This window comes from Musca autumnalis, unplaced genomic scaffold, assembly GCF_047663935.1.
Source record: "Musca autumnalis isolate F117 unplaced genomic scaffold, ASM4766393v1 scaffold_3, whole genome shotgun sequence".
Classification (NCBI taxonomy): Eukaryota; Metazoa; Arthropoda; class Insecta; order Diptera; family Muscidae; genus Musca; species Musca autumnalis.
The window spans coordinates 114128684-114156472 of record NW_027411866.1 but is presented as its reverse complement, the minus strand read 5'-3'; the positions used below and the strand labels follow the sequence as shown (position 1 = coordinate 114156472).

At 34.3% G+C, this 27789-nt stretch overlaps 2 protein-coding genes across 9 annotated transcripts in view; one reads left to right on the top strand and one right to left on the bottom strand.

Annotated features, from left to right (window-relative positions):
• Positions 1-27789, top strand: part of LOC141397526 (uncharacterized) — a 381453-nt gene that overhangs the window by 191544 nt on the left and 162120 nt on the right. The gene's annotated exons all lie outside the window — the stretch shown is intronic.
• LOC141397532 (uncharacterized) lies at positions 1075-26373 on the bottom strand. Of its 3 annotated transcripts, none has more exons than XM_073973960.1 (3): positions 25536-26373; positions 1425-1565; positions 1075-1356 (listed from the first exon to the last, which is right to left on the bottom strand). In XM_073973960.1, the coding sequence occupies exons 1-3, from the start codon at positions 26166-26168 to the stop codon at positions 1288-1290; spliced, it is 843 nt and encodes a 280-aa protein (XP_073830061.1). In that variant the 5' UTR covers positions 26169-26373; the 3' UTR covers positions 1075-1287. The 3 variants fall into 3 exon arrangements, with proteins under 3 accessions (XP_073830061.1, XP_073830062.1, XP_073830063.1); XM_073973961.1 differs by lacking the exon at positions 25536-26373 and adding an exon at positions 3430-3696; XM_073973962.1 differs by lacking the exon at positions 25536-26373 and adding an exon at positions 2668-2925.

Sequence of the window (27789 nt, the reverse complement as noted above, 5' to 3'; positions counted from 1 at the left end):
TTTTTAATTTTAGGTGTTATGACAACATATTTGCTTTTAATTAAATTTTTTATTTTTTTGTAATCTAATTTAAAATCATTACCAAAGCGTTCTGGACCAATTTGTTCACAAATCGCGCCATTTCGGAGCATTTTATGAATTTTTGACACTATTGCAATTTTTGTTTTTTCTTTATAAACTCGTGACTTTTATGTTTATATTTATTGTACCTATCGGACAAGAGAATATGGTGTCATTTGCAACAAATTCGCGAAAGTTACAGACAGTTTTTAATGACTTTGCCTGTGAGAATTGTATTTTTTTCTATGAATATTTATTCAAACAAAGCAAATTTAAAATTATAAGTAGAAAAAATATCAAAAGGGTTTTAGTAATTACAGTCGGCGCGGAAACTTTTTTCACCGAATCGATCTTAGAAACGCGTTTTCATTATTAGGACAAAATTCCCCACGTGGTACTGGTGTTGTATTTTTGTAAAAAACATATACGATTCTCACAGGCAAAGTCAACAAAAACAGCCTGTAACTTTCGCGACTTCGTTGCAAATGACCCCATATTCATTTGTCCGATAGGTACAAAAAATATAAACATAAAATTCACGAGTTTATAAAGAAAAAGCAAAAACTGCAATAGTGTCAAAAATTCATAAACTGCTCCGAAATGGCGCGATTTGAGAACAAATTGGTCCAGAACGCTTTGATAATGATTTTAAATTAGATTACAAAAAAATAAAAATTTTAATTAAAAGCAAATATGTTGTCATTATAGGTAAAATTAAAAAATGCATTACTGAACTTCAATGCATTTGGTGCGGAAACTTTTTTCGCGATAGAGAAAAATTGACGCCGTATATCATAATAGTTTTCCATGCTCTACACGGCTATGTGGTGGTATTTTTTTGGTTATAGCCCTAATGTACATATACATATATGTAATTCTGGAAATATGTAAGTATGTTATTTGTTGTTTAAAAATACTAATTCCAAACAAGAATGAAGTCGATGTAAGTATACCTACATATATCCAGACGAAACGTTTTCGTTGAAACATCCTATAAATATTACTATTAGACGCGACTCGTCCTAAGCGAATCTAAAGTCATAATTCTGATGCCATGTAATGCCTTACAATTAGATTTGAAATAAATTCGTCAAAGACCAAGTTATAAAATATAATAGTATTAATGTTTTATTGTCGAGTCTAACAATAGAAATCGCAATACGAGCAACCAACTTTCTCCGCCATCCGTTGCACCAATTTCAAATGTCGTCTGTTGTCAAGCTCTTTTTAAGCAATGTTGGTAAGAGAAAATATTTGTAACAAAAATAACATTAAATCAAAAACGATAACAGAAACCTAAAAAGGTAATGAGAAAAAAATTAGGAAGGCACACATAATATTGTTTTGCAAATTTCTCTACTCACTTTGGTCAGGGTTTCACTGTTGAGTTCGTAGAAATCATAGGCCGTAAATTTGATAGGATTTTGTCTAATTTGTAAAATGAAATCGTCTAGCAATGGTGACTTCACTGGCGATGATGTAAGCTTCGATAGAATGGCCGAAGTCTATAAGGAGAAAAAAATAACAGAACTAATTAAAACAATTTAAGAATTAAATAAGTAGAAACTACATAAGGTTAAAGAGAGAGATATACTAAAAACCAAATCACTAATTACACTGTGCAACAAAATGGAGCTCAAAGTCTGGGAGGAAAATTCCTATTGGAGATGAAAGCCCTTGCTGAGTATATACAGAACCCCGAAGGACAGATTCGCCGTGAGTCGAACTTTCGCGATATGGCGTGATGAATATTTTGCTGGAGACCATAAAAGCCATCTGAAATGAGCGTTATATCTTTGTTCGCTGTTGTTTAAGCTTATATTTAAGATGACATGTCTTCAGTCAAATCAATAAGGATTTTTTCGTAGAACATTTCGACCTTCTAACATGCTTCCTTCAATGTCCTTTTCGTCCTTTATTTCAAGAACCGCAATAAAAGTGGCACAAGATGACATTTTTCAGCTTCGGAATATTCTACAAAAATGTCGCTCGGATGATTTTAGGTACGGTTCCCAATGACATAAAATCGATAAAATCTTGTTTAAGCGGTCGTTTTTCACTTTTACCCGAATCTTGCCCAGACAGCCCTACATATATCTATTTATTTCAATATATTATTGTTAACCTATTGATGACCTAGAATTCTCCGAGTCATTAAAACAGTTGTATCTTGTTTTGCTAAGCACGTTAATTTCATTATTTTTTGGAATAAATATGCGGATATCCGAATTATGGAACCGGTTATTCTGATATTAAAACCGAATTTTTATCCGGTTTTTATGAACCGAATAACCGTATATGTATATCATTAGAAAGTAACACGAGGTCTTGAAAAAATCTTTAAAAAACACGAGGTCTTGAAAAATTTATTTAAAAAATCCACGAGGTCTTGAAAACTTCTTTAAAAAATCCACGAGGTCTTTAAAAATTCTTTAAAAAATCCACTATGTCTTGAAAAATTATTTAAAAATCACCGAGGCATTAGGAAGGTCGTAAAACATTCTTAGACCTTAAGGAGGCCGTGAAAAAATTCATTAAAAATCCACGAGTTGAGGCCTAAAAACGTCCTTAAACATCTTAATTATGTATTAAAAAATCATAGCTTACCATTTGCGAAAACTTGTCGCAAACTCTACAGAGATATATAAATTTGAGAACATTTGGCATTAAATTAAATGCCAATTCTGTTATAAACTTCCAGTCAAAACCCACTTCCATAGTAGACACGATAATAATATAACACACTACGGTGAATTCAATAATACACAAAATATGTACGAGAAATAGTCGAGAACCATATAAACGGGAACCACAATTCGAAATGAGAACTACTTTTTGATAAATCCATTTTATGGTCAAAAGGCATTGCCATTGGTGTGTTTGGAAATCCAGAGTACATGGTGATGAACAATTGATGCCATATCGGGGCACATCAGTTTGATTTGTAACAATGAGGCTAATATCTTTAGGAGAATCATCTTTTACTTCCATATACAAATCTACGCATTTGTTTAGATCGTGTAATGTTTCCACAATTTCCCAGCAGTACAATGCCGCCTGGAGATAAACATTTGTCACTGTTAATCTCGGCAGCAAATGATAAAAAATATATTCAAAGTCAATTTCCACGACGCTGATGTATTCCAAACATATTTCGCAAGTTAACCACAATCCTTCAAGTAACCAATAAATATTGTATATGAAATTATTTAAGGCCAGCACACCCTTCCCCTCACGATGGTGGTATAATAGCAAGGCGCGCAAAGTATTCCAAATTGTTTGAAATTCGTCAGAAATATTCCTCTCAGATTGACGTTGAACTATGGAACATAAACACATCAGCCCGTGAAAGGTTTCATATCCACTTACTAAAAATTGCCAAAGTAGAATTGTAATGCTGATGGTAATCCATTCATTATTCAATATTTGCGAAAGTGTGAAGGTGTATGAAATCCAAAGGCCAATTATCAATAGAATAGCTGTGTAAGCAATTAGAATTCGCTCTAGTTGACTATTTGGCGAAGAACTTGTCAGACCCGTTAAACGTAAATACCAGCGATAAATTTCTTTGGAAATATTTCTTCTGTTCATATTCGGCGCTGTGTGTGCGGTGTTGCACTTTGTGTTTGTACTAAATAGGAAAATGTGTGCGGCCGGCAGTGCGGCTTTTGTGAAAAAAAAAAACAATTATTCAAAACGGGAATTTTATTAATTATTCAATTTATCGTATCGATCTTATTTTTAATTCATTGGAGAGAAAGGACACAAATTAATAAAAAAAAACAAGTAAAAAAGTATCAGTCGGCTTTGCCGACAGAGATATACCCTCAGCATGGGCAAATTGAAACACTTTTTTCACAAAAAATTTATGTAGTTAGGGGGTTTCAAAATTTTGGTCGTATGAACCGACAAAAATATTGATTACGATTAAAGTTCAAATTTTTTTTTCAAAAAGTTTGGACTTGCCCCTGAAATAACTTTTACCATCGTAATTGAGGCAGCGAATGTAAGTTGCTTCAACAAAAATCAAAGTGATTCAATAGCAGGTCTTAAAGTGAACTTATCCAAAATTTTGTGTGGGAGGTACGGGATGGAGTGGACAAATATAGTCCATATTCGAACCTGATCTATATCTGGTAGATATTATGAGAATGTGTAAAGTATGGACCAAATCGGTCACTCCCATCATTATCTACGAACTTAAACTAAGTTTGGAAACAATATTACGAAGGCCAAATTTTGGCCGGAATCGGCATTTCTGTTCGAGAATTATCTTGCGTTTCCACCCATAAACATGGTGTCATAGGGTTTGTTTTTCAACTTTCAGGCTATTTTTCAGGAAGTATGGGCTTGCCCCTGAGGAAACTTGTACCTTCGTATAGGGGACAGTGAATACAAGATGTTACAACAAAAACCAAGGCGATTCGTGAGCAGGTCCTAAACTGAACTTTTCCGAAATTTTGTGTGGGAGGTACTCGAAGGAGTTTTCCGATTGAGTCCATATTGCAACCTCATCTAAGTCTGGTAGAAATTTCATAATGTGCAAAGTAATGACAAAATTGGTAACTTCCTTCAAGAGTTATCGTACGCACAAATTTTCCGAACATTTTCGAACTTTTGTGGGGGAGGTACCGGAAGGAGTGGACCGATATAATCCATCTTTGAAATTGAACTAAGTTTGGGCAAAATATTACAAAAGCCAAATTTTGGACCGAATCGGCAGATCCGTTCGAGGGTTATCTTGCGCTCCAACCATTACACACGGTGTCATAGGGCTTTTTGTAACTTTCAGGCTATTTCCTCAGGAAGTATGGACTTGCCCCTAATGAAACTTACAGCGTCGTATAGAGGACAGCGAATACAACTTGCGTAAACAAAAATCAAAGCGATTCGAGACCTGGTCCTAAACTGAACTTTTCCGAAATTTTGTGTGGGAGGTACCCGACGGAGTGGACCAATTGGGTCCATATTGAAACCTCATCTAAGTTTGGTAGAAATTACACGATGTGCAAAGTATGGACCAAATCGGTTATTCCCTTCAAGTGTTATCGTGCGCACAAGTTTTGCGACAATTTTTGAACATTTGTGGGGGAGGTACCTCAAGGAGTGGATCTATATGGACCATCTTCGAACTTAAATCGAATCTGGGTAAAATAATTCGATACCCAAAATTTGAACCGAATCGATTGATCCGTTCGAGAGTTATCGTGCGCACCAGCCAGCCAGACAGTCAGACAGACAGACGGACGGACATTGCTAGATCTACTCACAATTGTCTGAAACGGATATCGTACAAACATACTTGGGGTCTAAAACCATTATTTCGATGAGGCACATTTTTGGTCGTATCAAAGTGTAAATACCCTCTTTAGCCTAAAGGCTGAGGGTATAAAAAAACAAGTAAAAAAGTTTTCAGACCGTTTGGTAGAGCTGGCAAACAATCGATAGTAATATTGAAACTTTATTTTTAATATCACTATCGATTGATAGTTTTTTCTATCGATATTATCGGATGCTATTTTAAAATTTATAAAAACAATGGCAACAGAGTCATCCAACATTCGTGGAAAAATATGGGGACTATTCCCTGGGTCCTTGGTAATTATCTAAGACAATATGGACTTACTTAAAACCGATAGAAATTATAAAGTAGTACTATCATCGTTGAGGCCGTAAAGAGGTCCTGAAAAAATATTTAAAAATCCACGCGTTGAGGCCTCAAGGAGGTTTGAAAAAAATATTTAAAAATTTCACGTTTTGAGGCCTTAATGAGGTCCTGAAAAAAATCTTTAAAAATCCACGTGTTGAGACCTCAAAGAGGTCATGAAAAATCTTTAAGAATTTAAAAAAATTCCCGTGCTGAAGCTTTAAAGAGGTCCTGAAAATATCTTTAAAAATCCACGTGTTGAGGCCTCAAATAGGCCCAGAAAAAAATCTTTAAAAATCTGAGAGGTTCTGAGAAAATTGCTAAAAAAAATACGTTCTGAGATCTTAAAACAAACTGCAAAAATCCACATGTTGAGACGTCCTGGAAATTCTTCACAAAATTCATGTGTTTAGGCCTTAAATAGGTTCTGAATAAATCTTTAAAAATTCACGTTTTGAGGCCTTAAATAGGTTCTGAATAAATCTTTAAAAATTCACGTTTTGAGGCCTTAAATAGGTTCTGAATAAATCTTTAAAAATTCACGTTTTGAGGCCTTAAAAAGGTTCTGAATAAATCTATAAAAATTCACGTTTTGAGGCCTTAAAGAGGTCCTGAAAAATATCTTTAAAAAATCCACGTGTTGAGGCCTTAAAGAGGTCCTGAAAAAAAAATCTTTAAAAAATCCACGTGATGAGGCCTTAAAGAGGTCATGAAAAAAATCTGTAAAAAATCCACGTGTTGAGGCCTCGAAAAAAATCTTTAAAAAATCCACGTGATGAGGCCTTAAAGAGGTCATGAAAGAAAATCTGTAAAAAATCCACGTGTTGAGGCCTCGAAAAAAATCTTTAAAAAATCCACTTGATGAGGCCTTAAAGAGGTCATGAAAGAAAATCTTTAAAAAATCCACGTGTTGAGGCCTTATAGAGGTCATGAAAAAAAATCTTTAAAAATCCACGTGTTGAGGCCTTAAAGAGGTCATGAAAAAAAATCTTTAAAAAATCAATGTGTTGAGGCCTTAAAGAGGTCATGAAAAAAATCTTTAAAAAATCCACGTGTTGAGGCCTTAAAGATGTCATAAAAAAATCTTTACAAAATCCATGTGTTGAGGCCTTAAAACGGTCCTGAAAAAAAAATCTTTAAAAAATCCACGTGTTGAGGCATTAAAGAGGTCATGAAAAAAATCTTTAAAAAATCCATGTGTTGAGGCCTTAAAACGGTCCTGAAAAAAAAATCTTTCAAAAATCCACGTGTTGGCCTTAAAACGATCCTGAAAAAAATCTTTAAAAAATTCACGTGTTGAGGCCTTAATAGGTTCTGAATAAATCTTTAAAAAATCCACGTGTTGAGGCCTTAAATAGGTTCTGAATAAATCTTAAAAAATCAACGTGTTGAGGCCTTAAAACGGCCCTGAAAAAATCTTTAAAAAATCCACGTGTTGAGGCCTTAAAGAGGCTCTGAAAAAATCTTTAAAAAATCCACGTGTTGAGGCCTTAAAGAGGTTCTGAAAAAATCTTTAAAAAATCCACGTGTTGAGGCCTTAAAGAGGTTCTGAAAAAATCTTTAAAAAAATCCCTTAAAGAGGTTATGAAAAAATCTTTAAAAAGTCCACGTGTTGAGGCCTTAAAGAGGTTCTGAAAAAATCTTTAAAAAGTCCACGTGTTGAGGCCTTAAAGAGGTTCTGAAAAAATCTTTAAAAAATCCACGTGTTGAGGCCTTAAAGAGGTTCTGAAAAAATCTTTAAAAAAATCCCTTAAAGAGGTTATGAAAAAATCTTTAAAAAATCCACGTGTTGAGGCCTTAAAGAGGTTCTGAAAAAATGTTTAAAAAATCCCTTAAAGAGGTTATAAAAAAATCTTTAAAAAATCCACGTGTTGAGGCCTTAAATAGGTTCTGATAAAATCTTTAAAAAATCCTTAATAGGTTCTGATAAAATCTTTAAAAAATCCACGTGTTGAGGCCTTAAATAGGTTCTGAATAAATCTTTAAAAAATCCACGTGTTGAGGCCTTAAACCGGTCTTGAAAAAATCTTTAAAAAATCCACGTGTTGAGGCCTTAAAACGGTCCTGAAAAAAGCTTTAAAAAATCCAGGTATTGAGGCCTTAAAACGGTCCTGAAAAAATCTTTAAAAAATCCACGTGTTGAGGCCTTAAAACGGTCCTGAAAAAAATCTTTAAAAAATCCACGTGTTGAGGCGTCAAAACGGTCCTGAAAAAACCTTTAAAAAATCCACGTATTGAGGCCTTAAAACGGTCCTGAAAAAATCTTTAAAAAATCCACGTGTTGAGGCATTAAAGAGGTCATGAAAAAAATCTTTAAAAAATCCATGTGTTGAGGCCTTAAAACGGTCCTGAAAAAAAAATCTTTCAAAAATCCACGTGTTGGCCTTAAAACGATCCTGAAAAAATCTTAAAAAACCCACGTGTTGAGGCCTTAAATAGGTTCTGAATAAATCTTTAAAAAATCCACGTGTTGAGGCCTTAAAGAGGTTCTGAAAAAATCTTTAAAAAGTCCACGTGTTGAGGCCTTAAAGAGGTTCTGAAAAAATCTTTAAAAAATCCCTTAAAGAGGTTCTGAAAAAAATCTTTAAAAAGTCCACGTGTTGAGGCCTTAAAGAGGTTCTGAAAAAATCTTTAAAAAATCCCTTAAAGAGGTTCTGAAAAAAATCTTTAAAAAGTCCACGTGTTGAGGCCTTAAAGAGGTTCTGAAAAAATCTTTAAAAAATCCCTTAAAGAGGTTCTGAAAAAATCTTTAAAAAGTCCACGTGTTGAGGCCTTAAAGAGGTTCTGAAAAAATCTTTAAAAAATCCCTTAAAGAGGTTCTGAAAAAATCTTTAAAAAATCCACTTGTTGAGGCCTTAAAACGGTCCTGAATAAATCTTTAAAAAATCCACGTGTTGAGGCCTTAAAACGGTCCTGAATAAATCTTTAAAAAATCCACGTGTTGAGGCCTTAAAACGGTCCTGAATAAATCTTTAAAAAATCCACGTATTGAGGCCGTAAAACGGTCCTGAAAAAATCTTTAAAAAATTCACGTGTTGAGGCGTTAAAACGGTCCTGAAAAAAATCTTTTAAAAAATCCACGTGTTGAGGCGTTAAAACGGTTCTGAAAAAATCTTTAAAAAATCCACGTGTTGAGGCCTTAAAGAGGTTCTGAAAAAATCTTTAAAAAGTCCACGTGTTGAGGCCTTAAAGAGGTTCTGAAAAAATCTTTAAAAAATCCCTTAAAGAGGTTCTGAAAAAAATCTTTAAAAAATCCACGTGTTGAGGCCTTAAATAGGTTCTGAAAAAATCTTTAAAAAATCCCTTAAAGAGGTTCTGAAAAAATCTTTAAAAAATCCACGTGTTGAGGCCTTAAATAGGTTCTGAATAAATCTTTAAAAAATCCACGTGTTGAGGCCTTAAAGCGGTCCTGAAAAAATCTTTAAAAAATCCACGTGTTGAGGCCTTAAAACGGTCCTGAAAAAATTTTTAAAAAATCCACGTATTGAGGCCTTAAAACGGTCCTGAAAAAATCTTTAAAAAATCCACGTGTTGAGGCCTTAAAACGGTCCTGAAAAAATCTTTAAAAAATCCACGTGTTGAGGCCTTAAAACGGTCCTGAAAAAATCTTTAAAAAAATCCACGTGTTGAGGCCTTAAAGAGGTTCTGAAAAATCTTTAAAAAATCCACGTGTTGAGGCCTTAAAGGGGTCCTGAAAAAATCTTTAAAATTCATGTGTTCAAGCCTTAAAGATGTTCTGAAAAAGTCTTTAAAACTTTTATTTTTGATGCCCTTGAAGGGTCCTTGAGGATATCTTAAAAAATCCAAGATTTAAGAGGTCTTGAAAAATCGTTAAAAAACAATTAGTATGTGCAAAGTTTGGACTACCACCACCAATTAGGACTACCACGCACCATTTTAGTGAAAAACCTTGATCTTTTGTTGGGTAGGTACACGAGGGCCGACATGGCCCATCTTCGAACTTGATCATATTACGATGGCCAAATTTTATACAGAATGGGTTAATCCGTTCGTACGATCTTCCAACCAGACAGAAGGACGGACGAAGGGCTAAATCGACTCCCAATTGTCTGAAAATTGGCGTCGTGAGGAGGAACCCTGTTGCAGTCCCCAGGGCGGCATTTCGGCAGGATTGAATATTCTTCAACTGCGTAGCGCTAACATATACATATGACAGACCTGCCTATTGCATTTTAAGAGCTAAACGTTTCTTTCTCAGCAATCCAAGTGCTGCCGCTCAGCTTGGCATGAGAATTTGTTCCTACTTCTGATATTGTCGCTAATTGCTTGGCTAGCGCGAACGACTTAAGCATGCTGTCGATGGGACAAAAGTTTCATTTGACTAAAATATAGTACCTTAGAAAAAATAAAATAGTCCATCCTATGTAAAGCATATGGTTGTTATTGCAAGAGGAATTCGGCAGCAGGGTTTCGGAGTCGAGATATTTTTGGCTCGACTCCGACTCCAGACTAGTATTTTTTACGACTCCGACTCCGGGACGACTCCGAGAGTTAATTCCTTTACCACTAAAAATGAATAAAATATGCACAAATTTTTAACTTTTTCCTATATTTTGGTCTATACAGGCTAACGTGTTAGCCTTACCTTACATATTCATTAGAAAGGGCAAAAAATAGCAAAGTTACAAAGTTTTTGTCGGGTTTCCTTTTTTGCACGAGTATATTCTGGACGGAATTCTTCTGCGTGAGAAAATCTTTAAGCTTTCAAAATTTGTGAAAATGAAGGGGCAATACAAATCATAAGGACTACATTCAATAAAAATTATGATGTAAGCCACCATTTTAGTGTGCTTAGCATTAAAAAGAGAACCCCAGTTGTAAAGCTCAATAAAAGCCATTTTTCATGATTTTTTCCGAGAAAACTACATAACTTTTTAGCAGATTTTTTTCTTCATCTGAAATTATAGATTCACTTTGGCAGTTCTGTTGTGATGTGTGTTTACTTTTTATTTTTAAAGTAAGCCCAGCTTAATCACAGATCTGTTGTTTTCAAATTTTAAAAACAACAAGTTTTTTTTCTGAAATATAAAAATATTACGAAGTTTTGAGGCCGTCTACAAAACCCTGTTTTTAGTAAAGCCTTTTGCGATGCCAACTCTAGCTCGAAAATTAATAAACCAATTGTCATATATTTTTGTGACCGATTTCGAGAAAAACACAGTTTATATGCTGCATACAAAATAAAATAAGTTTTTCCCATCCAACGCTCATACTAAGGCAACATTGTTCCGATCGATTTAAAAATTGACCACATATTCTATGCTATTTATATTTTCTACTTTATTCTGAGATTTATAAGTAGGGATCACCCCTTAAACTAAAATTCAGCGCTCACATTTTGAACTTTGGTGTGGAGTGGATAATTTTATTGAAATATTTGAGATATATTGTGTACACCACCCAGCACGTAGGCAGATGGATGTTTTCTGGAACGGAAAAATTAGTACACGATGATATGTCGTGCATGAAAATATTCTACAAAAATGTTGTTAGGAAAATTTTATGTAGGGTCGGTTCACTAGGACAAGAAATCGATATGGTCATGTTTTCATAGTCCTTTATCACTTTACCCGATCCTTTCTTATGAAAACTCTATGATTGTGTAGATGGAAGGAACTGAGCTAGAAGGACAGCATATTCGACAAAAAGGTTCCTCATTCTATTTAACTGAAAACATGTCATCTAAAAATTATGAAACTAATCTCCAAACAGAGATTTAAAGCTATTTTTTCAATGATTGATGAAGGTCAATCATGAAATTCATTATGTCATAACTCAGAAATTTAGGTATGGGATCAATTGGGGTTCGCAATTGGGGGCTTTCATTCCGAAAAGAAAGTTTTCCAACCCCAGACCTTGACTTCCATTTTGTGTCACAGGGTATTCAGTAAGATTTCCCATAGGGACCAAAATGTCTTTAATAGAAGACAAGGATGACTTCTCAAAAAAAAAAAAAAAAAAAAAAAAAAAAACAAGATGAGAATACCAATTGACCTTTGTGAGAAGACCAGTAAGACTTCTTACGAAAGAGGTTAAATGTCCAATCTTAATTCGATTGTCATAGAACTTTACTTTTGTTCGCAAAAATGTGAAGAATCAATTGGATCAACAAAATAGGGATGAATAGACTACACTGTGAATTGTCCTTTAACTTAGTATAATATACCGTTTGCATATATGTTTTCTTATACGTTTCTTTTAAAATAAATAATGACTCGTAGACTCCGACTCTGAAACCCTGTTCGGCAGGATTGAATATTCTTCAACTGCGTAGCGCTAACATATACATATGACAGACCTGCCTATAGCATTTTAAGAGCTAAACGTTTCTTTCTCAGCAATCCAAGTGCTGCCGCTCAGCTTGACATGAGAACTTGTTCCTACTTCCGATATTGTCGCCAATTGCTTGGCTAGCGCGAACGACTTAAGCATGCTGTCGAAGCGGACAAAAGTTTCATTTGACTAAAATATAGTACCTTAGAAAAAATAAAATAGTCCATCCTATGTAAAGCATATGGTTGTTATTGCAACAGTATTTGATATGTTGTAGGTTCGTTTTTCTGCCTTATCTAGTTCTGGGTTTATCTCCAGTTCTAGGGATGTGGCTGATACGAAAGGATGCAGTCACAAATCTACTGGAGTTAATTGAGTAGGTTTGGCACTTAAAAGGTGTAGTGTGTTGTGCGGCCCTGTGCCGGACAGATGTTTTGGGCGGTGTAATCGACTCTTGTCCTATAGGAATTTAGATGTCTGCACCATCCCGAGCGTAGTTGAGCTATAACTACTTTGGTTTGTCGTGGTAGCTGACGCTCTTCAGCTGCGATAGACGGGGTATGTTCTCCGAAGACCACATTCACACGAAAGTTGTTTATGGCATCTGCGAGTGCATCCCTGTGAATGTAATTTAAACTTGCTTGATAGACTTGTTAATCTAGGGGTTCTCTCTTGTAACGTTGGACCTCTCTTTCTAGATCATGAAGATCCCTAGGGACTTGAGGACTTTGTTCGTACATATCTGGTTGTCACAGATACCTGTGGTATACATGGACGAACTGAACATGCTGTCGAATTTGACCCCAGAATTTTGGGATAGATTGTGTTCGGAATCCTGTTACCGTCGCACAGTGGTTTTCCGTTTTTTTCTGGTCAAAACTCTGTAGATTTTGAACAAATAGAGATATTTTCATAATTTTTTTGTTCGACAGATAAAATAATCAACTTTTCGATACCTTCGAAACATTCGTCTAGTAATTGCAGAGGGATTCAAGGTCAAAGTTAAAAATTTTAGCTTTTTCATATTTTGCATCAAAATATGAGTTTTTTGAGCTTTTCATATGTTCTAACTAATTAAAAAATGTCAAACAAACACCAATAAAAAACAAAAAATAAAAACATTTAAAAAAACATTTTTTTTTAATTTAATCAATAATCAAGTTTTTTTTTTCCAAAATTAAAACAAATACTCCTGTGTTTTCATAAAACTCCTGTAAATAATTTAAAAACTCATATATAAAGAAGAACATTTGTTCAAAAAAGCTATGGCATGGAAAAAACACACATTTTTACCCATGTAATTTCAAAAAAATTTTAAAAAGTGGTTAACGGACGGATCTGGACGGGTACAACTGTATGGGCTGAAAGAGGACACTCTCTGGCATCATTCTGTGAAAAAGAAACTTTGTTCCAAGCTGTTCCCTAAAAGTTCTAGCCCACTAAAGTTGGAATTTCACTAAAATTTAGTACGTGAGGAAAAATAAATTCCGAAAACAAAATGGTCGCCTTTAGGAGTGGCGTGTTGCTTCTTACACCTTCCAATATTTTAACCAAATTTTTTGGTTTCCTTAGTTTTAGTATGATTACTATCGAATTCCATATAGAAATTAACAACCGGTGACGACAAAAATACAGGAAATGTATAGGTTAACCAGTTCCAGAGATATCACCACACCATGGTGAACTCCCTTCGAGAACCTAGTGGCACTTGTTAACATATTGCGATTGTGCTCAAACTTTGGTAATCTCAAAATTTAGTACGTGAGGAAAAATAAATTCCGAAAACAAAATGGTCGCCTTTAGGAGTGGCGTGTTGCTTCTCACACCTTCCAATATTTTAACCAAATTTTTTGGTTTCCTTAGTTTTAGTATGATTACTATCGAATTCCATATAGAAATTAACAACCGGTGACGACAAAAATACAGGAAATGTATAGGTTAACCAGTTCCAGAGATATCACCCCACCATGGTGAACTCCCTTCGAGAACCTAGTGGCACTTGTTAACATATTGCGATTGTGCTCAAACTTTGGTAATCTCAAAATCTAACAAAACTAAACACTTTAGGGTCCGCCTAAAAAAATCCGACATCGAATTTTTCCCTTTTGAGTTAAAACCACCCCAGTACTCGTATACATATTCCTGCTCAGCGTAAAATTCTAACTCGATTTAGTCATGTCCGTCTGTCTGTTGTAATCACGCTATCTTCCGAATGAGTAGAGATAGATAGCTGAAATGTTTGTCTTTGGTCTGAACTTAGATCAAATTCAAAAATAGGCTATATCGGCCCAAGCTTTGGTATAGCCCCCATATAACGGTACCTACCGATTTAGGGCATTTTGAGGATTTTAGCTAAATTGTTTTGACTGAACTACCTGTAATTTATCATTTGAGTTTAACATAGCTGCCGATTCCAGGTACTTAAACTTTCTTAGCTACGTTTTAAGACTAAATCAGCTATAAAAATTTAAAAAATCTACGATAATTGAAACCAGCAAGGAAAGGATAAAAGTCGGGCGGGCCGACTATATATGATACCCTACACCACTGTGAATAGGTAAAATATATATGGGAGCTAAATCCAAATGTGAACAGATTACGATATAATTTGGCACATATATTTCTAGACCAAACACCGTCACACATTCCAAATTTCATCAAAATTAGACATACATAGCGTCTTTGGTGCATCAAATACCTTAAATCGGGCGAAAGTATATATGGGAGCTATATCCAAATCCGAACCGATTTCTATAAAATTTGGCACTCTTATTTCTAGACCAAATTCCGTCACACATTCCATATTTCATTGAGATCGGACAACATTGCGTCTTTGGTGCATCAAATACCTTAAATCGGGCGAAAATATATATGGGAGCTATATGCAAATCTGAACCGATTTCGGTATAATTTGGCACATTTATCTATAGACCTAATTCCATCACACATTCCAAATTTCATCAAAATTGAAGAGATACAGCGTGCTTGGTGCATCAAATACCTCAAATCGGCCGAAAATATATATAGGAGCTATATCCAAATCTGAACCGATTTTCTCCAAAAGCAATAGCGTTCTTCATTGCTAAAAAAATGATCTTCCCCAATTTTCAGTCAAATCGAACAATAAATGCGACCTGTACGTTGCGAACGGACGGACGGACATGCATAAATCGACTCAGAAAGTTATTCTATGCATATCCCTAGAAGGAACTATGGGTCTACCTCTTTTCCTTATGCATATTACATACAAATGCACTAACACATAATAACCTTACCACAGGGTATATAAAAACTACCCCCCATACCATTGCAAACGCAAACGATCCGTTTTCGAATGTTTTTCGATAGTTTTGCGGATATTTTGTTCGAAAACGACACTCGAGAACGAATTAAAAACGATTCATTCGTCGCTCAGTTTGTGGCAGGAAAACCTTCGAATTCGAATGTCGTTAATAATATTATTAGCGAATGAAAGATGATAGTTTTTACGATAGTGCCGAAAAAGCATTTTTGGCGGAGTTTCGATTTTATGACATGTTTAACTTTATCTGACGTCTCTTGATTTTCCGGTTATGTACCTTTTCTTCTTTGTAATGTTTGCAATTCAATGCGTGTAACAGTTTATAAACATAGTTGTTTTGTATTTGCAACCAAGCTATATGTTGTGTTTATCATCACTTCTTGTTAATATTATAAGTAGCATTTATATCGAAAATATTTGAAAATAGCAAATAGGAATTTTTCACGAACTATATAAAATAATTTTTTAAAACGTAAAAAATTTCCGAAGTAAAAATGTTTCTCGAAACAATTTTTCTTGTAAGAAAAAACATTCGCAAAATGTTCGAAAATGATATCGTTTTTAAACTTTTGACGAACAAAAGAACAACGTGCTTGTGTACACCCAAAAAACATTTGCCAATCCTTCGACAGTGATATCGTTTTCGAAAGTTGTGCCGGACATTCGAATAATATCCGCATTTGGTATGGAGGGTAAGGTTATTGAAAAAATATTAAAAAATCTACGATTAAAAAATCTATGATTATTGAAAAAGAAATTAAAAAAATCTAAGATTATTGAAAAAATGTTTGTTAAATAATCCACGATTTTTAAAAAAATATTTGTTAAAAAATTCATGATTATGGGAAAAAATAAAAAATCTACGATTATTAAACAAATATTTGTTAAAAAATTCATTGCCCAGCAAAAAATAATGGGTTTTGTAAGGGTTTTTTGGCAGCCATAATTACTTACAAATCCCACTACTCACCCATTATTTTAACAAGGGCATGTCGCACTGATATACTTGTTATTCTATGACCAATATAACCACTAGAATAACTACACACAGAAAAAATGGCCTCTTTAACATATGTCCTAAACATATTTTGCAGCAAAAATATATTTGTTTGCAAGCAGTTCCAAACATAACATATGTAACATATGCAGTTCCAAACATAACATATGTTTGGGTGCAACAAATACAAACCCAAAAGCCACAAAAACAAAAACAAACACATGCACCAGTGTGCGCTTTCTGACAGCAAGGGAGCGTAAATGGTCAAAGTTAAACACATTGAAAAGTATGCTCACTTGCCCTTAGCAAGCGCTCACTGGCTATTTCTAACATATATACACATTTATAAATGGTGGTGTTTTTTATTGAAGGGCACAGAAAAAAGGCAAAACAACAAAGACACATACATAGGTACATACAAAATTCCAAAGAAATGATGTATTTCTTTAATAAAAGAAAAAACTGAAAGCAAAAACATATATAGAAACATCGTTGAACGCTTCTCCTTAGTTGTGAAATAAAACACATTTCCTTCCAAGTTGAAATCATCAGCGGGAAATCGGCATCTGGAATCAAATGATTATATAATGTAATAAATAGGTACATCCATATTTCAAATATACATATGTATGTATGTATATGAAAAATGGATTGACGTAATTACCAATATTAAATGCGATTTCTTCCTTGTCCAATAAAATATTTCCATTCACCTTTTTGATTTAATTATAAAATGTATGGGACATTTAATTAACTAAAAAGAACAATTTCTTTAACAAAACACAAAACACCGATTTATTCACTCACTTTACCGTCTTTACTCAACGATGTTCTATAGAACACTGATGAAAAAAGACCAACATAATTAATACAATTTTTTTCTTTTCCTCTTCGCTTGCTACGTTGGTTAAAAACAACAAACACGAAACACACATGTTTTACGCACACACATCACAAAACGTCTGCGTCTCCTATTACACCATGCACACAGCTCTTTATTATAAACCAGCATTCCGCAGCTGCGAAAGACCTGTTGCTACTCTCTTTGACAAAAATCCTCTCCACCCATATAAAATTGAGATATGTTACAAAATGGTGCAAACATATATTTGTTTGGACACAAAGTATGGATTTGCCCCTGATGAAATTTGTACCGTCGTGTAGGGGACGGTGACTACAAGTTGTTACAACAAAAATCAAAGCGTTCCGAGAGCAGCTCATAAACTGAACTTTTCCTAAATTTTGTGTGGGCGGTACCCGAAGGAGTGGACCGATTGAGTCCATATTCGAACCTCCTTTAAGTCTGGTAGGAATTTCATGATGTGGAATGTATGGACCAAATCGGTTACTCCTTTCAAGAGTTATCGTGCTCACAAATTTTCCGATTATTTTCGAACTTTTGGGGGGAGGTACGGGAAGGAGTGGACCGGTATAACCCAACTTCGAACTTAAACTAAATGTGGGCAAAATATTACGAAAGCCAAAACTTGGACCTATTCGGTGAATCCATTCGAGAGTTATCGTGCGCACCAGCCAGCCAGACAGACGGACGGACATTGCTAAATCGACTCAAAATTGTCTAAAACGGATTTCGCCCAAACATAGTTGGGGTCTAAAACCATTATTTCGATTAGGCACATGTTGCCCGTATGAAAGTGTATATACCCTCGTTAGCATAAATGCTGAGGGTATAAAAAATCTAAGATAACTGAAAAAAATTAAAAAAATCTACGATTTTGAAAAATAAAAAAATCTATTATTGAAAAATTCACGACATTGAAAACAATTAATATCTACAGCTATTGAAATAATAATTTTAAATCCACTACTATTGAAATAATATATTTTTTAAAAAATCCACGATTATTGAAAAATATTTTTAAAAAATCTACGATTATCGGAAAAAATACTTTTTTTTTAAAATCTACGATTGTTGGAAAAAATACTTTTTTTTAAAAAAAATCTACGATTATTGAAAAATATTTTTAAAAAATCTAAGATTTTTGGAAATAAGTATATAATTAAAAAAAATTAAGTAACAGTGTTTTATTTATAAATGCACTTAAAAGTAGAAAATAATTTTTCATGATAGAATCTCTCAAATAAAACGCTTGCCGTTCAATATTGTCACAATTTTTAATTCAAATGCAAGCGTTTTATTTGAGAGATTCTATCATGAAAAATTATTTTCTACTTTTAATTTTTTTAATTTATAAATAAAACACTGTTACTTAATTTTTTTAATTATATACTTATTTTCTAGTTTTTAGTGCATTTAGAAATAAAACACTGAAACTTATTAATTTTATAATTATTTTTAATTTTTTGTAAATACATTTTTAAGATTTTCAATTTTATTTGTATATACTTGGGATTGAGCTAAAGGAAAAAATGGACCCATATTGGTTTTGGTTTCATATTCATGTATTGTCATCTAAATCTGAAAAGTGTACAAAGTTTTAGTTCGATTGGTCAACTACAACTGTGTGTAAAATGAGTTACCAGATTTGAAAAGCAAATTAGATAAAAAAACTGTAAAACAGTGTAAAAATGGACCAATATTGGTTTTGATTTCATATTCATGTATTGTCATCCATATCTGAAAAGTGTGCAAAGTTTTAGTTCACTTGGTCAATTGCAACTGTTTTAAAAATGAGTTACCGGGTTTGAAAAGCATGTAAAATTGAACACTGTACAATACTGTAAAAATGGACCAATATTGGTTTTGATTTCACATTCACGTATTGTCATCCAAATTTGAAAAGTTTGCAAAGTTTTAGTTCGATTGGTCAACTGCAACTGTGTGAAAAATGAGTTACCAGATTTGAAAAGCAAAATACCGGAAATCGGGTTGTACCGTTATATGGGGGCTATAGGAAAAAATGGACCCATATTGATTTTGGTTTCATATTCACGTATTGTCATCTAAATCTGAAAAGTGTGCAAAGTTTTACTTCGATTGGTCAACTGCAACCGTTTTAAAAATCAGTTACCAGATTTGAAAAGGGGGTTAAGTTAGACACCGTAAAAACACTGTAAGAATGGACCAATATTGATTTTGATTTCATATTCATATTCTAAATCTGAAAAGTGTGCAAAGTTTTACTTCGATTGGTCAACTGCAACCGTTTTAAAAATCAGTTACCAGATTTGAAAAGGGGGTTAAGTTAGACACCGTAAAAACACTGTAAGAATGGACCAATATTGATTTTGATTTCATATTCATGTATTGTCATCCAAATCTGAAATGTGTGCAAATTTTAAGTTCGTTTGGTCAACTGCAACTGTGTGAAAAATTAGTTACCAGATTTGAAAACCAAATTAGATAAAACACTGTAAAACTGTGTAAAAATGGACCAATATTGGTTTTGATTTCATATTCGTGTATTGTCATCCAAAACTGAAAAGCGTGCAAAGTTTTAGTTCCATTGATCAACTGCAACCGTGTTAAAAATGAGTTACCAGATTTGAACTAAAAACACACCAAAGCAAGTTAAATAAAACACTGTAATAATAATAAAAATACTTTATTTTAAAAAATCTACGTTTATTGACAAAATATTTTTTAAAAAATTCACGATTATTTAAAAATATTTTTAAAATATCCACGATTATTGAAAAAATATTTTTCGAAAAATCCACGACTATTAAACAAATATTTTTTAAAAAATCTATTTTTTATATATTTTTTTTTTAAAATCCAAGATTATTGAAGAAATATATTTTTATACCCTCCACCATAATATGGAGGGTATAATTAAATTTGTCATTTCGTTTGTAACACATCGAAATATTCATCGGATACCCTATAAAGTATATATATTTTTGATCATGGTAAAATTCTAAGTCGATATAACCATGTCCGTCTATCCGTCCGTCTGTTGAAATCAATATACAGCTCACAATTTTTAAGATAGAGCTTTGTAATTTGGTATAGAAGTTTCTATTACTCCTAGCATGATTGGTATTGCAAATGGGCTATATCGGTCCACGTTTTGATATAGCCCCCATATAACGGCACCACCCGATTTTCGGTATTTTTAAGGTGTTAGATCATTATCACACCAAAATGACTTAAATTTGGTACTTAGTCTTCGTTGGGGGTATACAACTTTCGCCCAGATTTTTGTCGGTATAGGTCAACGCCTTCAAATAGCCCCCATAGAACGGTACCTCCCGATTTTCGGTATTTTGAATGTTATGGCCACAATAAGGTTAGGTTTTGAAGGTTGTGGTCTTAATAATACGCCGAAATGGGTGTAATTTGTTGTTTAGCCATCATTTGGAGTATAAAACTTCCCATATGAAATTTGTGGGTATAGGTCCACGCCTTATATAGCCCCCATTGAACGGTTCCTTCCGAATTTCGGCAAAGTGACTGAAATTTGTTATTTATTGCTCGTTGGGGGTATTCAACTTTCCCCTCTAATTTTTTCGGTATAGGTTGGAGTTTGGAAATTCCCGACTTTTTTTCATTCCCGGGAAATCGGGAATACAAATTTCTCATTCCCGGGAACCCGGGAATTCCCGGGACTATGAGAAATGGAGTTTGTGGGGCATAGACCTGACAGAGAGCAAACATAAAGGAAATAAATACTCCTTATATGTATAGTTGTATCTCTAGTTATCTCTTTGGAACAATATGGAACAATATGAACGATGATGCACCAAAATCTTGAAAGTACCAATACATCATATGACAGCTGTTCAAACCAACTAATTCTTCCTCACTAATTTTCGGAGATTATATAAATTGCTGTTTCCCACGACCATCATCGCAAAGGCTTTCTTCACATCAAAGATTGCTGTGCGACTCTATTTTTAGGTCAATGATATGGGGAGTTCTTTTCATGGTTCCAAGAGCGTGTCGATCATAGAATAAATCCGTTGATAAAGGATTTTTACAAGGTTGACCTTTTGTGTACAAAGCTTCACAATTGCACCACGTTGGCACCAAAGATATAGAGGCGTACTTATATGAACATACATACTATAGTTATTACTGACTTCCATTCCTAATATACACGATTTGCCACTTAAGGCCTCGACACATAAGAAGCACGGCATTTTTGCTGAAGTCATATCTTATACAGACTAAAGACCAAGTTCGACCTAATAAAAAGATTTCAGAATCACATTTGAATTAGGTCGAACTTGGTCTTTAGTCATTTACCAGATATGACTTAAGCAAGAATTCCATGCTTCTTATGTGTCGAGGCCTTTACAAATTATACAGTTTTTAATATTACATACAATAATTTTGGAGAAAACAGCAATTCGAATCGATCACAGAGTTTGTATCTTAGCAAATTAATATATGTACTTCAAGAATGACATTAATAAACATATGGACTAGAACAACAAGGAAATGACTCCAAAAAGTTCAGAATTATGTGAGGTTATACAGACTTCGAATTCCAGAAAAAAAAAACAATAATTATTGAGAGGACCAAACTTATGTACTTTACACGAACTATCGCGATTTTTACTATGGACCCTATGTTTGTTACAAATGATCGGGAACCCTAAGTTTGTTACAAATGATCGGGAATTACGAATTATTGGGACATGAATAATCGCTATTCCACTATATTTTCAACATTAAATAACTATAAGACAAATAATACAAGACTTATGTATATATGAAAAATACAAATACCCGTATTCCCGGGAATTTCAAAAAAATTTCCCGGGTCGGGAATTCCCGACCAGAAACTCTAGTATAGGTCCACGCCTTCATATAGCCCCCATAGCTCCCGATTTTCGTAATTCTAAAGGTTGTGACGTCAATATCCCACCGAAATGACAGGATTTTGTTATTTAGTCTTCCAGGGGGTTATAAAGTATTCCTGAAAAGAATTATTAGTAGATGTCCACATCTTCCTTTATCCATACAAGCACACCTTTAAATTTTGGTATTTTTTAGGTTTTAGCCACATTTTCTTACCGAAATTTTGGAAATTTGTAATTAGTCTTCTTTGAGTCTAAAAACTTTCCGCATGAATTTGTCGGTATAGATCGACAAAATTTGCTGAAATTTGGTAATTAGTCTTCTTCATAAACGAAAGGAAACTAATTGTTCCATTTTACTTCAATATAACTCGTGGTGGAGGGTATAACAAGTTCGACCCGGCCGCACTTAACGCCGTTCTTACTTGTATTTCTTTAAAATAGCCCACATACAGATAATGATGTGCGTTAAATAAAAGCAAATATACAATAGCATCCATGTTATACTCAAGACACTTATCAGACCATCTAATGGCATTTCGCAAAATACAGATGCATTTACAAAATAAGCGTAGACGATAATAATGCGATTGAAGATTTGTATAGATATTGCGGCACAATATGTCAAGCCGAATGCACGAAAATAGTTTTTATGAAACTGTTTCACCCAATGACTATCCATAACCGGTAACACCGAGGGGAAATAATGTACTGCAACTGCATGCAATTGGCTTTCGTATTGGTCAAACTAAAAACAAAACAAATTACGTTTCTTTTCATTACTTTCAACTGAAGAAGATAGTGATGATGATTAAAAGAACTAATAAATTAAATTACTGACATTTTGTAGCTATTAAGGTTTGCCTCAACAGGGTAAAATAGATCTAATTGTCGCGACAAAATGAGAATTAATGAGTTTTGTGACCAATGGGAACCTCAAATGACAAATTACAGGTAGTTCAGTGCTAAAGTCCTTAAAATATATGGATGCTATACCAAAACATGGACCAATGTTAACAATTTTTGGTAGTTCAGTAAAAAATAGATAAAACCCTCAAAATACCGAAAATCTGGAGGTATCGTTATATTGGAGCTATACATAACATTGACAATAACAAAATTGACAATTTTTGTTGGAAAAGTTCCTTCACTGCAGGGAACCTTAAATGTAAAATGACAGCTAGTTCCATTAAAAAATGTAGTTATATCCTCAAAATACGAAAAATCGGGAGGTACAGTTTTATGGGACCTGTACTAAAACATAGACTTATGTAAACATTTTTCGGTGAAGATGTTTCGCCACTTCAGGGTACCTTAAATGAAAAATTTCAGGTAATGCAGTCAACAAATGTAGCTAAAATCCTCACAACACCGAAAATCGGGAGGTGCCGTTATATGGGGGCTATACCTAAAGATGAATCTATGTTGACAATTTTTGTTGAAGGATTGTTATGAGTGACCCCTAAGAACCTGTAGTGTCATATTACGTGTAGTTTAGTCAAATGTAGCTAAAATCCTCAAAATACCCAAAATCGGGAGGTACCGTTATATGGGGGCTATACCAAAGCTTGGGAAAAAGATCTATCTCCAGATCTAGGAATGTCGATGCTTCGATTGGTTGTAACCACACAATTACGGGTGATAGTTGATTAAGTTTGGCAGAGCAGATGCATTGGTGCAGGGGGTCGTGCGGGCCTGTACAGCATGCTGGGCAGATGCCATCAATCCTTACCCTATAGGAATTTAAACGGCTGCACCACCTCGATCGTAGTTTTGGCCTACCAACCTGCCAAACCTACTTACCTAATACCCTAGACAGACGGCAGCGTTAATATGCATTAACTGCCTTAATTCAAATCATTGATGGGCAGAAATGCTCTCCCTCACACACAAAAGTGTAAAAAATACATGAGTCTCTCGCAATTTGCCCATCAGTGATACAAATCCACATTCTTAATACACAAAATCAAAATGAATTTATACTGAATTTAGGTACATATATCAATATAGCAATACTGTAGAAGAGAACCCGTATTAATGTAGGAGAGAGAGAGCACATTGATGCTCTGAGAACAAGGAAATCAAAAAATTGCGGGGAAAGCAACAACAAAACTGTTTTTATCACAATCAGCTGTTTCGTAAATGTAGAAACTGTCGTCTGTCAGGGTAAAATTAAATTCAGATCTTAATGCAAATTAACGCTGCCATCAGTCTAGGTTTAAACTCCAATAGCTTTTTGGTTACAACCAATCGAAGCAACCACATTCCTTGATCTGGAGATAGAGCCAAAGCCAGATTAGGCGAAAAACGAACATTCTTCAGCTGCGATAGATGGGGGGATGTACTTCGAAGGCCGCAATTTACACGTTAGTTGTTTATGGCATCAGTGACTACAGCACACAGTGCGAAATTTGGGAAGTTTAGTGGAACTTTAAGGGATTTTCAAAGTACATGAAATTAATTAAACTTTAAATGAATTCGTTAGCTAAGTACTCCACTGCAAATGGTCCATACTCAGTTTGCCGATTTACTCCACGAAACGACCTAAAAATGCACTTAAAGTTGCACTTTTGTTTAATATTTTTTTTTTTTTTTTTTGTAAGAAATGTATTTTTGATTCATTAAAGAAATGGATTGGGCGGACAAATGGTAAGTCAGTATGCCATGATTTATTTTTCTTTATATTTTACAAAACAATTATGATATTTTACACTTTAAAAATGCAGAAAACCCTTAATGTTTTCGTGCAATTTTAGTCGGAAAGAAGTGATTTTTTGAAGTTTTCAAATTTATAATTTTTTATTTTCCGTGGACATTTCAAAAGTGAGTTCCGTACATTCACGTGTTAAGATATATATAATCTGAAAGATTGGATTCTCCTCTGTTCGCAAAGCTATAAAACTGCTGCGGTATCGCGCGGTCTTTAGAGATATTCAAGATTTTCTAAAAAGACTTCGGGAATTTCATTCAGTTGCATTTTCCAAAAGTGGAAGGTAAACGCGACAATGAACGCCATTGTTGACTGTGTTTTGAAGAAATGGACTTACTAATTCTTTTCTGTATATATATATATATATATATATATATATATATATATTTTTTTTTTTTTTTTTTTTTTTTGCCTGTACGACTGGGGTAATTTCTCAATGGACGGACCCATGATGGCAATGCCAAATTCATGACATAGAAAAAAAATTTGAACACACAAGGCTGACGAACACAACATCAAAATCGACAAAAAAATTAATGTTGAGTTCCTTCTCTTGAGGCTTCTCCTGAATTTTCGAATGGTAAATATCTATTCAGTCCATAAAGTCGGATTGATATGGCGCTACCTAACAGAGAGGAGACAATGGTCTTGCACACATTTTCACCGGCGCTAAAACCCATTGTGAATGTGAATGAAACCCGCCCTTGTCCACAGTCCCTTTTTTCGTTGCAAATGATTGTTTAACAACTGGGATTCATTCATTAAACTGTTTGATATATACTTAGTAAACACTTACCTTCTTTTTAAAATTACCACACAATCGGCATAAGAATAGACATTTAACAATGGGTGGTAATATGAAATAGAGATTTATCACAACATCAACTCCATCAAAGGCACCATGCGTCATAGATATTATAAATATATAACAATATAGGGATAGATTCGAAACAAATAAAATATTGGCCAAAAAGACACCAGGACCATATAATGAGGCTGAAATACGTGAAATGGTGTGTACTTGAGAGTAGATATGTTTCATGGCCAATATGCGTTTCATTTGAAAAGGACGAAAATGGTTATTTTCGAATATCACTCTTCCCGCATCTTTATTGTTATTTTCTGTTTGATTTCTTGATGGTTCAATACTGCTACAGTTGTGGCCTTTCCAAGGTTTATTATGGACATCCAGACATTCGCTTAAATCTCGTAATATCTCCTCCAATTCGATAACAAGCACTGTCAGTTGTGTGAGAATATACATCGCTGCTTCCACCGAATAGACATAACGTATGTCAAATAAAATATCTTCCCAAGTTTGTCTGTGAAAACAGAGAGTTATTTGGATGTTACCTATGAGCCAACAAATATCGAAGACAAAGAAATTTGCAATCCAAAAATATTTTCTTTTCTCCTTTCTAGAAGTCATGCGTTTGAATAAACGTAATTAAAATGTATCCTCAATATCTTGAAGCAATTGCTGGACCACCTTCACTTCTTCCTTCTTTAGAATGGCCCACAAACAATCGATAACGTGTGTCAAATGATAGGCGATATACAAGTAAACCCAGGTAGCCCTAATGACTCCTTTAATTTTATCCAAATCAATGATATATAGACGCACGTCATTTATAAGGAAAACTATTAGAAAACAATTGAAAAATTGTAAACCGATGGCAATGTAAGCGCTATCCGAATGACATGTTAAACCCAAAAAACGTAAGTAGTTATAATGGCAAGATTTCAGAATGCGACAAGCCATAACTAACTGCGGCGAAGGCAAATATAAAACTGATGGAGTTTTTTTTATTGGTTAGGAGAAGGTAATGGATGGATGTGTTTATTTGTCATTGGCTTCATTTGACGATTGATTACATAAATAAAGTTATATAGTATAAAGCTGTATAGTAAATTAATTCTATTAGTTCCTGTTATCGTAGAGAATAAGTGATTATGTGATTCGATATCGAGTTGTTTCGAACCGAGTACTCATAGTTGGGATGACCACATTCGTAATCGACTAAAATTATCGAGTTTTTACAGTGTTTTATTTAACTTGCTTTGGTGTCCGTTTAGTTCAAATCTGGTAACTCATTTTTACCACAGTTGCAGTTTACCAATCGAACTGAAACTTTGCACACTTTTCAGATTTAGATGACAATACATGAATATGGAATCAAAACCAATATTGGTCCATTTTATAGTGTTTTAACGGTTGCAGTTGACCAATCGAACTGCAACTTTGCACACTTTTCAGATTCGGATGACAATACATGAATATGGAACCAAATCCAATATGGGTCCATTTTATCCTATAGTCCCCATATAGCGGTATCACCCGATTTAGTTCAAATTTAGTAACTAATTTTTAACGCAGTTGCAGTTGACCAATCGAACTGAAACTTTGCACACTTTTCAGATTTGGATGACAATACATGAATATGGGCCCATTTTTTTCCTACAGCCCTCATAAGCGGTACCACCCGATTTCAGGTATTTTGAGGATTTTATCTTCATTTTTGCCCGAATTAGCTGTCATTTGGGATTTCCAATGATACAGACATTTCCCCACCAAAAATTGTGAACATAGGTCCAGGTTTTGGTGTAGCCCCTTATAGCGGTACCACCCGATTTTAAGTATTATGAGGATTTAATCTTCATTTTTATGCCGAACTTGGCAATGGGAGCCCCATTGGTACAGAAACTTCCTCACTAAAAATGATGGAAATAGGTACAGGTTTTGGTATAGTGTTTTAAGGATTTTATCTTCATTTTTAACCGGAATAGGCTGCAATTTAGCATTTGGGGTTCTTAATGTTACTGAAACTTCCCCACCAAAAATTGTGGACATAGGTCCAGGTTTTGGTATAGCCCCCATATGGCAGTACGGCCCGATTTCAAGTGTTTTAAGGATTTTATCTTCATTTCTAGGCCGAATTGGCTGTAACTTGGCATTTGGAGTCCCCAATGGTACAGAAACTTTTCCACCAAAAATTGTTGACATAGGTCTAGGTTTTGGTATAGCCCCCATATAGTGGTACCACCCGATT

Bases quoted from the DNA above. Each gene is read 5' to 3' on its own strand.
- LOC141397532 (XM_073973960.1), bottom strand. From the start codon at position 26,168: ATGACTTCTAGAAAGGAGAAAAGAAAATATTTTTGGATTGCAAATTTC. The intron at 1,566-25,535 runs GTAAGTGTTTAC...TTCTCCTTATAG, and splicing joins GTGGTAATTTTAAAAAGAAG to ACTTCGGCCATTCTATCGAA. The intron at 1,357-1,424 runs GTGAGTAGAGAA...TTACCTTTTTAG, and splicing joins ACAGTGAAACCCTGACCAAA to GTTTCTGTTATCGTTTTTGA.